At 41.2% G+C, this 12,082-nt stretch overlaps 1 protein-coding gene across 1 annotated transcript in view; it reads right to left on the bottom strand.

The window, feature by feature from the left end:
• The window catches only part of LOC134358455 (uncharacterized), a 102,217-nt gene that overhangs the window by 45,447 nt on the left and 44,688 nt on the right, over positions 1 to 12,082 (bottom strand). Inside the window, exons 7-10 of the mRNA XM_063070696.1 lie at positions 8,465 to 8,596; positions 2,585 to 2,720; positions 2,200 to 2,273; positions 514 to 633 (exon numbers count right to left, since the gene is read on the bottom strand). Coding sequence (XP_062926766.1) covers positions 514 to 633; positions 2,200 to 2,273; positions 2,585 to 2,720; positions 8,465 to 8,596 — 462 coding nt within the window. The remainder of the gene's footprint in view (positions 1 to 513; positions 634 to 2,199; positions 2,274 to 2,584; positions 2,721 to 8,464; positions 8,597 to 12,082) is intronic.

Genomic DNA, 12,082 nt, shown 5'->3' with positions numbered 1-12,082 from the left:
TAAAATGAATCAGAATCTGAGCCTTAGGTATACACCCTCATCAATGTGGCTTTTGATTTAACTTGCACTACAAGTGTGTATGGGTGAATTGGGGGCTGTTTTCAATTCAATTCAGCAGGACTAGAACCAGGCAGACCACTGAGGCAGACTCTTTTAGCAGTGATTAAGGATGAACGAAGAAGAAATGGTTCATAATCGACAGAATGGATTTCAAATGAATCAGGAGAAAATACAGAGTAAATGTGAGTCAATGGAAGCAGAGAGAGGAGAAGTTATTTGGGTATTTATCATTTGAAATCAGTTGCAGAAGCCACAGTGCCAGCAATCACTATTGGGATATTAGGATTCACTGTAATCAACAATGAGAAATCAGTTCACCTTTGTTGTATTATTTGGAGACAAGAGAGTAGTCCTTAAATGAAAGTGGAGACTGATAATTAGTTATGTAATTAGTAGAAATTTATTCTTTCGACATTTCCAAAAGCCTTTTGAAAGCAAGAACTGTGCTCTCACCTTGTCATAATCTCTGAAGAATGGGTTCACCAATAACTGTCTCTTCTCTACTTGCTGAGAAAGTTCTCTGAGCACATCTTCCACCCGTTTTTCTTCTGCATCTGCTAGCTTTATCCCAAGCTGCAGAAAAGAACAAAATAATTGTGAACTTCTGAGAGGTACTTCCTTGATGTCAATTCTATGCATCACAGACATGCAGTTTTCTGAAATCCCTCTGGGATATTTGAGTAAATATTGAATAAACAGAGGATGTTCTGCTTTGAGAAAGAGAATAAATGGATTTTTGAGGAATTTTAAAGGAAAGAATAGGGCCGAATAAGACAAATTAGCTTTATGAGTCATTTACGACAGGTAGTAGAGACTTTAGTAGACGAATTTAAAATTGTTTTATTGCATACATTTTAATTTTTTTGTTTTTTCAGTGTTTTTCTTGATCCCTCATACCTTCTTTCCAAATACCTTCTACCCGTCCACTCAGTACCAATGATTGCCTGGAACATGTCCACACTTTCATTACTGGTCACTTGCACAACCCATCTTGCTCCAGGGTTCTTTTTAATGCATAGAAAGAGGATAGTATAATTCCAAGCACTTTTGCATGATATGATCTGATCTCTATGTTTTGAAAAGTAGGAACTAATTGCTTAGTTTTCAAGGTCCACATTTTTTGTTTTAGATCTTTTATCCATCAGACACATAAACTCTGAAAAATGGAAATACTATTTAAGTAGAAGATGCCTTGAAGTTATTTAATGATCTGGCGGATACAAAACGCTGGAGGAACTCAACAGGTCAGGCAGCACCTATGGAAAGGAATAGACAGCTGACTTTTCAGGTCAAGACCCTTCATCAGGACTGGAAATAGAGAGAGAAGAAGCCTGAATTAATGATCTGACTCTTCTTGGCTCCTCATCCATCCCATCCTCCACTGTAGCAAACCACAACATCACTTAACTCACTATCCTCACTTGACCATCTTACACAGCAGTAAGATTGCCAACATTTCCCCATCTCTGCCTTCCTTTGAGCATTCTGTCATTGCTGAGTACATGAAGACAGTACTTTTCCTTAATACTGGCTCATTCCTAGCAATGGATGAATTCTAGGACGTGATTGCTCTCCCTCCCCTCCACTCCATTATACGAGGGGTGATTGATAATTTCGGCCTAAGGTAGAAGGAGTCAATTTTAGAAAACCTAGCACATTTATTTTTCAACATAGCCCCCTCCTACATTTACACACTTAGTCCAGCGGTCGTGGAGCATACGGGTCTTAGACCTCCAGAAAGTGTCCAGAGAAGGGGTGATTGATAACTTCGTGGCCTAAGGTAGAAGGAGATGATTTATTAACTTCAAACTTTCTGTATAATCACGCAAACAGTTGAACTGCATGTGCATGTAACGAGAGCTGTATAACTCATCTCCTTCTACCTTAGGCCATGAACTTATCAATCACCCCTGCTGTGGACATTTCCTGGAGGTCCAAGATCCGTATGCTCCATGACTGCTGGACTAAGTGTGTAAATGTAGGAGGGGACTATGCTGAAAAATAAATGTGCTAAGTTTACTAAAATTGATGCCATTTACTTTAAGCCACGAACTTCAATCACCCCTCGTAGCAGCTTCCAATATAAGGCTTCCTATAAAGAGTAGCTTGAGAACGTGATCTTTACATCTGAAAGCTCACCTTGAATAGAGTTCCATTTGGTGGCCTGTACACCTCCGCTCTAGGATATTTTTCCAAATGAGGAATATTAAATGCTGTGGAAATAAATATTTGTGATGGAACATTGATATTGCCTGAAGTTGTACACACATAACACACAAAAGTTATTCAGTCACATTTACCCTACAAAATTAAAAAGGTCTTGTTTGACCACCATTGTGTTAAAAAAAAAGCACCTTCACAATATCTTCAACGGAAACAAGCCGTCTGGATCTGGAAGGACAAGGTAGCGTGCTGGACAGTCAGGGTTAGATCCTGGTGGCATTGAGGGAGAGAACAGCAGAAGACCATGCACACAACAAAGAGCTAAAGAGATTTAAATTGCCAGCTCAATGTGTTTCCTCACCATGTTCCATCAAATCACAGAAATCATGATAGCGAACTTGGCCATCTGGTGTGCCAAAACATTTGAGAAGTGTCTGGACATCCTGCTCTGTCAAGTCGCCTTCTTTGCCACAGGCCAGATTCAGCCCTCGTATAAACTGTGGACAATGAGTAATAAATTAAACAATTAATGAGGAAGCTGCCACATGGTAGGTTGGTTCAGAAGGTTAAGGTATGTGGGATCCAAAGTGAGGTGGCTAATTAGATCCAAAATTGGCTTGGTGATAGGAGGCAGAGGGTAGTGGAGAAAGGATAATGATTTTTCTGATTGGTGATCAATGGTCTACCACAGGGATCGGTGCTGGGGCCCTTGTTCTTTGTGATTTAGGTTAATGTCTTGGGTGTGAATGTAGGAGGTATAATCTTTGGATGATGTGAAAGTTGGGTGGTGTTGTGGATGGTGAGGAAAGCTATCTAATGCTACAGCAGGATTAGTTCAGGTGGAAGGTTGGGCAGAGCATTGACACCTACATTTTAATCTTGACAAGTGCAAGGTGTTGCACTTTGAGAACTTAAATTGAGGAAGGAAGTCTACAGTAAATGGTAAGGCACTAAGCAATTTTGATGCACAGAGAGACCTTTAAGTTCAATCCATAGTTCCCTGAAAATGGTGACATAGGTTGATGTGGTAGTGAAGAAGACACTTGGCTTGCTTGTCTTCAGAGGTGGAGGCAGAGAATATGACAACTAGAATGTTAAAAAAAACTCTTTAGTCTGCACTTGGAGTGTTTTGTGCAGTTTTGCTTGCTGCACTATAGGAAGGGTGTGGTAGCACTGAGAGAGTGTCGAGGAGATTCAACAGGATGTTGACTGGATCATGAGTTATGAGGAGACATTTCAAAGCCTGGATTTGTTTTGCCTGCAGCGAAGGAGACTGGGCTGCAGGGGGTTGGGGTGTGAACTAATGGAAGAATATACAATTATGAAAGGCATAGATGTGGTAAATTGTGAGAATCTTTTTCCAGTGGTAGGGGTAGCATGAAAAAGAGGGCACAAAGGTGTAAGGAATGAGTGTTAAACGGGACTTGAGGGAAGAAGTTATTACACAGAGAATGGTGGACATCAGGGATATCACATTGCCAGAGGATGTGCTGGAGTCAGATACAATCTGACTCTATATTTAAGACACTATATACTATATTTAAGACACATTTAAACAGGCAATTAAAATTTTTCAAAGACCATGTTCCAAGGCTCTGGTAGGAAATAACCTTTGAAAATGCAATTCCCCTTTGAAATATCCAGCTACATCATCTCAAGTATATTGTTTAAATGTTTTAATGGCAGCCTGTAGCTCCAGCTACATTTCCTTCTACAATTGGTAAGGGTAATGTACTCACACCCCCCTTTACTGCAAGTAGTTTCTGAGAGTCACATCACACACAACCCCTCATGGTCCAGGAACACACCCTACACAGTCAAGGAAGCCCACCAACAGCTCTACATTCTGAGGAGACTGAAGAGAGCTAGACTTTATTATTTCCTGGCAGTCACATTATGGACAGCCAAGCGTCACTTTATGGAAGTAAAATCAATGTAAACGTTTGTAAGTATTAAGCCGTCTTATTTATATTTATTGTGCATTTTTATTATTATTGTGTCCTTTATCTCTTGTCTTCGAAGAGGACGACAACCTTGTCATAGGGTTTGGAGGCTTGGACCATAAGACATAGGAGCAGAATTAGGCCATTCAGCCCATTGAGGCTGCTCCGCCATTTCATCATGGCTGATCCTGGATCCCATTCAACCCCATATACCTGCCCTCTCACCATATCCCTAATTGCCCTGACCAATCAGGAATTTATCCACCTCCACTTTGAATGTACCCATGGACTTGGCCTCCACCGTAGTCTGAGGCAGAACATTGCACAGATTCACCACTCTTTGATTTTAAAAATTCCTCCTTATTTTTGTTCTAAGAGGTCACCCCTCAGTTTTGAGGCTGTGCCCTCTAGTTCTGGATACCCCCGTCAGAGGAAACATCCTCTCCACATCCACCCTATCTAGTCCTTTCACCATTCAGTTGGTTTCAATGAGATCCCTTCACATTCTTCTAAATTCCAGTGAGTACAGGCCAAAGCTGCCAAATGCTCCTCATATGCTAGCCCCTTCATTCCTGGAATCATCCTCATGAACCTCCTCTGGACTTTCTCCAACAACAATACATTCTCTCTGAGATAAGGGGCTCAAAATTGTTAACAATACTCCAAGTGCGGCCTACTAAAGCTTCATCATTATCTCCTTGTTTTTATATTCTATTCCCCTTAAAATAAATGCCAACATTGCATTTGCCTTCTTTCTCACAGACTCAACCTGTGAATTATCATTCTGGGACTCCTAAGTCCGTTTGCACCTCTGATGTTTGAACCTTCTCCCCATTTAGATAACAATCAGCACTATTGTTCCTTTTACCAAAATGCATTATCACACATTTCCTAACACTGTATTCCATCTGCCACTTTTTTGCCCATTCTTCCAAATTGTCTAAGTCCTGCTGCAATCTCATTGCTTCCTCAGCACTACTACCCCTCCACCTATCTTTGCGTCATCTGCAAACTTTGCCACGAAGTCATCAATTCCACTATCTAAATCATTGACAATGTAAACATTTTCTAACACTGTATTCCATCTGCCACTTTCTTGCCCATTCCTCAAATTTGTCTTAGTCCTGCTGCAATCGCATTGCTTCCTCAGCACTACCTACCCCTCCACCTATCTTCGTGTCATCTGCAAACTTTGCCACAGGCATCAATTCCATTATCTAAATCATTGACAATGTAAAAGGTAGCAGTCCCGATACTGAGCCCTGAAGAACACCACTAGTCACTGGCAGCCAACCAGAAAAGGCCCCCTTTATTCCCACTCACTGCCCTCTGCCTGACAACCATTCCTCTATCCATGCCAGTATATTTCCTGTAATACCATAGGATTTTATCTTGTTAAGCATCCTCACGTGAGGCACCTTATCAAATGCCTTCTGAAAATCTAAGTAAATGACACCCACTGCCTCTCCTTTGTCCACCCTGCTTGTTACTTCCTCAAAGATTTCTAACCGATTTGGCAGGCAAGATTTCCCTCCACAAAAACCATGCTGACTTTGACTTATTTTATCATTAGTTTCCAAGTGTCCCGAAACTTCGACCTTAATAATGGACTCTAACACTTCCCCAACCACTGAGGTTAGACTAACTGGCCTATAATTTCCTTTCTTCTGCCTTCCTTCCTTCTTAAAGAGTAGAGTAACATTTGCAATTTTCCACTCCTCTGGGACCATGCCAGAATCAAGTGATTCTTGAAAGATCATGCCCAATGCATCTGTTATCTCTTCAGCAACCTCTCTCAGGACTCTGGGATATAGTCCATCATACAGCTAGTGTCTTCCACAGTAAAGACTGAAGCAAAATACTTGTTAAGTTCATCTGCCATTTCTTTGTCCCCCATTACTAACTCATCAGCATAATTTTCCAGTGGTCTAATAACAACTCTCACCTCCCTTTTATTCTTTATATAACAGAAAAATACTTTTAGTATCCTGCTTTATATTATTGGCTAGTTTCATCTTTTCCCTTCTTATAGCTTTTTTAGTTGCTTTTTGTTGGATTTTAAAAGCTTCCCAATTATCCAACTTGTCACTCACTTTCGCTACATTATATGCCCTTTCCTTGGCTTTTATGCAGTCCTTAACTACCCTTGTCAGCCATAGTTGCCTAGCCCTGCCATCTGAGAACCTTTCCTTCTGTGAGATATATTTATCCTGCGCCTTGTGAACTATTCCCAGAAACTTCAGCCATTTCTGCTCTGCCATCATCCCTGCCAGTATCCCCCTCCAATCCACCTGGGCAAGATCCTCTCTCATGCCTCTGTAATTCCCTTTATTCCTTTGCCATACTGATACCTCTGAGTTACGCTTCTCCCTCTCAAATTGCAGTATGAATTCAATCATATTATGATCACTGACCCCTAAGGGTTCTTTTACAATAAGCTGACTAATAAAATCAGCGTTATTACACAACACCCAGCCTAAGATAGCCTTTCCCCTCATAGGCTTGAGCACCTGATCTAAAAAGCCATCTTGAAGGCATTCAACAAATTCCCTCTCTTGCGATCTGATGCCAACCTGATTTTCCCAATCCTCTTGCATATTGAACTCCCCCATTACAATTGTGGCATTACCTTTATTAGATGTCCTTTCCAACTCCCTTTGCAATCTCAACCCCACATCTTGGCTACTATTTGGAGGCCTATATATGATTCCCATAATGTTTTTTTTAAACCCTTGCAGTTTCTTAATTCCACCCACAAACATCTCTGACCCTATGTCACCTCTTTCTAAAGATGTAATTCCATCTCTTACCAACAGAGCCATACCACCACCTATGCCTTCCTGCCTGTCCTTTTGATACAAAGTATATCCTTTGACATTAAACTCCCAACTCTGACCTTCTTTCAGCCACAACTCAGCGATGCCCACGAAGTCATTCCGACCAATCTCTAATTGTGCCACTTTATTTGTCCACCTTATTCTGAATGCTACGTATATTTAAATACAGCAACTTCAGTCCTGCATTCTTTGCCCTCATGAATTTTGCCTCTGTGATACAATTTAACTCTTTGCTCTTTGCCTGCGTGCCTCAATGGCCTGGAGAGCTGTGTTGGCTGGAGTCAGGGCTTTATTCTTCGGCTCTTGGTAGGGGCACCCATTGCCAATCAGGTCAAAGGACAGTGGCCAGACTGAGAGTGGTCCACCGGTACTCCAGGTTTAGGGGTTTGGCTCTGGGCTAGCAACACCGACTGGTAAAACAAAACTGTTCAGAAACAGCAAAGAAAAATCCTTCTACATCTGTTCCTGAGTCTCCACCCAGGACTTGCATGACTGACAGTAATGAAAACTGAGCTGCTGACACAATGAAGGAAGCCCTGAACACTGCCAGAGATGGAGGACCATTTTTTGCTGCCCAAAAAACCAGCAGCGTAAGGGGCAGCAGGTAGGGTATATTTTGTTTTTTATTTGTGTGTTGCGTTAGATCCAGAGAAACAATTATTTTGTTCTCCTTTAGACTTGAGAACAGGAAATGACATTAAACAATCTTGAATTTTGAACCTTGAAGAAAAGGTTTTATAGAGGATAAACAAATGGAGTGATGAAACTAATGAAAAGAAAGAGCAAAAATAATGAGAGAAACAACAATTAATCACTCATAAGTTTGGGGTGGCAGGGTAGAGATATGGCTCTACCAAATGAGATGTAAAGTGCTCCTTCCCTCTGTTAGCCTGCAGGTCACCTTTGGACAAGGTGTAGCACCTGCTTAGCCCAACAATCAGGGCCGTGTGAAGTCATGGAAGCTGGTGGTGGATGGCTGTATGAACAGCTGGTGCATATGACAAGTCCTGGTTATGTGACCATTCACACCAGATGGACAATCTCTGAAGAGCGTTGATAATGGCTGAGGTCACCTGCCTTGTAAAGACACTGACCAGGAGAAGGCAATGGCAAACCACTTTCTGTCGAAAAATTTGCCAAGAATAGTCATGGTCATGGAGCAGGAGTGCCCAAGTCATATGACATGGGACATAGTGACGATGATGAACCAAGTTTAGAGAAAGATCATATTTTTCAGTTGTGGAATGAATGTTCCACATACCTGTTCAAAGCTAACACCTGCCACACTAGTTTTACTGATGCTGCAGACCACTGCATGGACAAACTCACATGATACACAACTGCTCTAGTTTTGAATAGGAGTTCAGATGGGAAAGTAAATCGGTGGCAATCATACTGAAGGCTGTACTGCGTCTTACATTTTAGATAACTTGATCTTCTTGCAGAAAGTTCCTCACTCACCTGACTTTCTGTGATAAGGCCACTATGCAGTCTGTCGTAATCCTTGAAGAATTCTGGCGTTCGAATCCCCTTTATGTAAACAATATTCCGGATTTTGTCGAACACCTCTAGAATCTCTGGTGATCTGGGTAACTGTAACCGATGTTAAAAATTCAATCAGCTTATAGTTTTGATCAATGGTATCAATTAGTTATTTTTTCATTTGTTTTCATGGTAACTATGTAAGGAAGGTCTTTCTATAGGGGAAACGTTCTATTTTAGTACCCATTACTGGCATTATTTAATGACTGCTGCTGTGTGGGATGGCTACAGAGTAAAAGCTCCATCAGGAAATATCTTGTAATATTTTTATGATGCATTCCCAGATTAATCAGAGGACGGGTTAGATGGAAACAATCACTCATAAAGCAAAGTAATCACTCAACATTTCCTACAAAGATCTGCTAAATGTTGTAGAGTCACAGCAACCCTTCAGCTCATCGTGACCATGTTGTCTATCAGGTAGCTGAAATTCACCCAGATTTACCTTCCACCTACTCCAGGAGCAATTTGCAGTGGTCGACCAATCTATAGACCTGCTGATCTTAGGGGGATGGGAGGAAACCAGATCATCTGGAGGAAACCTACTGTATGTGGTCACAGGGAGAATCTACGATGTTGACTGATGCTTCTTGGATGTGGTAGGCACTGCACCTGTAACCTGTTGTGTTTTCTATCTTTGCATTATATTATTCATTATATTATTCTTGCAAAAGTGTTTAACCAAGGACCAACGTTCATCTTCCCTGTATACATTTACATGTATTAGGAACTTGCTGTGGAGTGTTGATTAAATCATACATGCAATAGAAAACAACATTCAACAATTATAAAGAATAAAAGAAATAAAGTTCAAGGTTAAAGTACAGATATGGAATAAAATGTACATAAATACCAACATTATAAAAAGTGGTTTAAAGCATTTATAGTGCAGTGTGGAGACGGGGATAATAGAGGCAGCATGGGGGTCAACAAGAATGGTTGATCAAATTAACTACCTGAGGGAAGGAACTTTTAAGATGGTGTGAAGTTTTCTGTTTTAATAACCCTATTGCACTTTCCAGAAGGGAGATTTTGGAAAAGGCAGTTTTCAGGGTGGGAATTGTCTGCAATTATTTTTCCTGAGCAACTCATGCAAATTGCTGGAGGAACTCAGCAGATCAGACAGCTTCTATGGAATTGAATAAACAGTCAATGTTTTGGGCCAAGGCCCTTCATCAGGACTGGATAACAAGGAGGAAGATGCCAGACTGAAAAGGTGTGTTGAGGGGAAGGAGGACAAGCCAGTAGGTGATAGGTGGAAAAGGTAAAGGGGTTGGAGGAAAGGAGAGTGGCCATGGGAGAAAGGGGTGGAGGAGGGACACCAGGGGAAGGCGATAGGCAAGTGAGGATAAGATATAAGAGGCTAGAGCAGGGAATAGAGAAGAGGGAAGGAGAGGGGAAATAATTACCGGGAGGAGAAATCAATGATCATGCCATCAGGTTGGAGGCTACCTAGATGGAATATGAGGCGTTGCTCCTCCAACCTGAGAGTGGCTTCATCTTGACAGAAGAGGAGGCCATGGACTGACATGTAACAGGAATGAGGATAGGAATTACAATGGTTGGCCACCCGGAAATTCTGTTTTTTGTGGATGGAGTGGAGGTTCTCAACAAAGTGATCACCCAGTTTATTTCAGGTCTCACCGACTGTAGAGGAGGCCAAGTCAGGAGCACTGCATGCGGTAGATGGTCCCAACAGATTCGCAGGTGAAGTGTTGCCTCACCTGGAAGGTCTGTTTGGGGCCCTGAATAATGGTGAGGAAGGGGGTGAATGAGCACGTGTTGGATTCCTCTCACTTGCAAGCTTTAGTGCCAGGTGGAAATTAGTGAAGAGGGACGAATGAACAAGGGAATCATGGAGGGAGTGACCCTGAAGAAAGCAGAGAGCTGGGGGGGGGGAGGTGGTAAAATGTGTTTGATGGTAGGATCCTGTTGGAGATGGCAAAAGTTGTGGAGAATGATGAGTTGGATACAGAGGCTCATGGGGTGAGTGGTAATTATTTTTCCTACTCGCTTCTTTGTCCTGGATACATGCAAGTCCTGCAGTGATGGTAGACCAATACCCTTTACTGACAGTTTGCTGCAGTGTTTAGATATTGTGAGAGGGTGCTGCACCAAAACAGACTGTAATGGCTGTTGTGAGGATGCTCTCTAAGACAGCTGTTTAGAATTGCACCACTATGTTCTTGGGAAGATGAAATCTTGCAAACTGTCTCAAGAAGTACCTCCTCTGTTGAGCCTTTTTGTTAATGAAGGAGATATGGATCTCCCACATGTTATCCAGAAATAAGTCATGAAAACATGTTATACCTTTCGTTTTCCATATCAAAAAGGCTTGGTCCATAACCGAGGGTTGAAAGAGGAAATTAGATATAATAGGGGTTGATAGCATAAATTTGTTCAAACCAAAAAATTTTGACCTTTCCGAATTTTCTTTATTAACTTAAAATATATGAATAGAGGAGCGGAGTTGACGACATTACTGAACGTGTTTGATTCAAGATATTGGTCTAGCCCTGTTTTGTTCTGTTTGCCTTTTTTGGGTTTAGTATTTAGTTTTTTTTTCATTTTTTTGGGGGGGGCGGGTTTCTTTGTTTATATATATATTTTTTTCTTCTTGTTTCTTTTGTTTCTTTATGACTAATTTCATCGTGAGTTTGGAAGTCTATTATACCCAAGTTATTTGAATTTTTTTCTGTATATGTTTATTAATAATAAGATTATTCCAATCTCTCTGTATTAACATTGTTATCGTGTTTATAATTTTGCAAATTAATAAAAAGATTTAAAAAGAAAGAAAGGATCTCCCACATGATGTCGTGCAAAATAATGATGCTCAGGAGGCTTAATATTGAAACAGTGCTTAACTGTAGAGTTATTGATGATGAGTGGGTGGAGAGGAGACACATTTCTCCTGATGTCAATAGGCATCTCCATTGCTTTGAGGCACTCAGCTCCAAGTTGTTGTGATTGTACCAGGACACTAGCTTATTTAGTTCCTGGTGGTACTTGGATTCGTCAGCTCTGATGATTAGTCCAATGACAGTGATGTCATCTGCAAAGATTACCTGTTTAACTGATGGATAACTGGAGACACAATCACTGGTGTATTGAGAAACTAGAAGAGGGGAGAAAATACACCTCTGTGACACACCAGTGCTGACTGAGTGGGATGTGGAGATGTGCTTGTCTCGTCTCACATGCTGCCTCCTATCAGAGATGAAATTTGTGATCCACCTGCGTATTGGACCTGGTACAAAAAGTCTGGAGAGTTTCTCTTGCAGAAGCTTTGAGATGCTGGTAAAGAAGGCTAAACTGAAATTGACAAACAGAACCCTGACGTATGTACCAGGGGAGTCGAGGCACTGTAGTATAAACTCAAGACCAATGTCAGAATCAGAATCAGAATCACATTTAATATCACAGGTATATATCGATGTTAAATGCATCATCTACAGGTCTGTTGGCTCTGTCAGTGAACTGCAGTAGATCTAGAAAACTTTTGAGTAATGGGTTTGAGAAATGACATGACCAGCC

Source organism: Mobula hypostoma, chromosome 18 (assembly GCF_963921235.1).
Source record: "Mobula hypostoma chromosome 18, sMobHyp1.1, whole genome shotgun sequence".
NCBI lineage: Eukaryota > Metazoa > Chordata > Chondrichthyes > Myliobatiformes > Myliobatidae > Mobula > Mobula hypostoma.
This window is presented reverse-complemented; position numbering and strand designations above follow the sequence as displayed.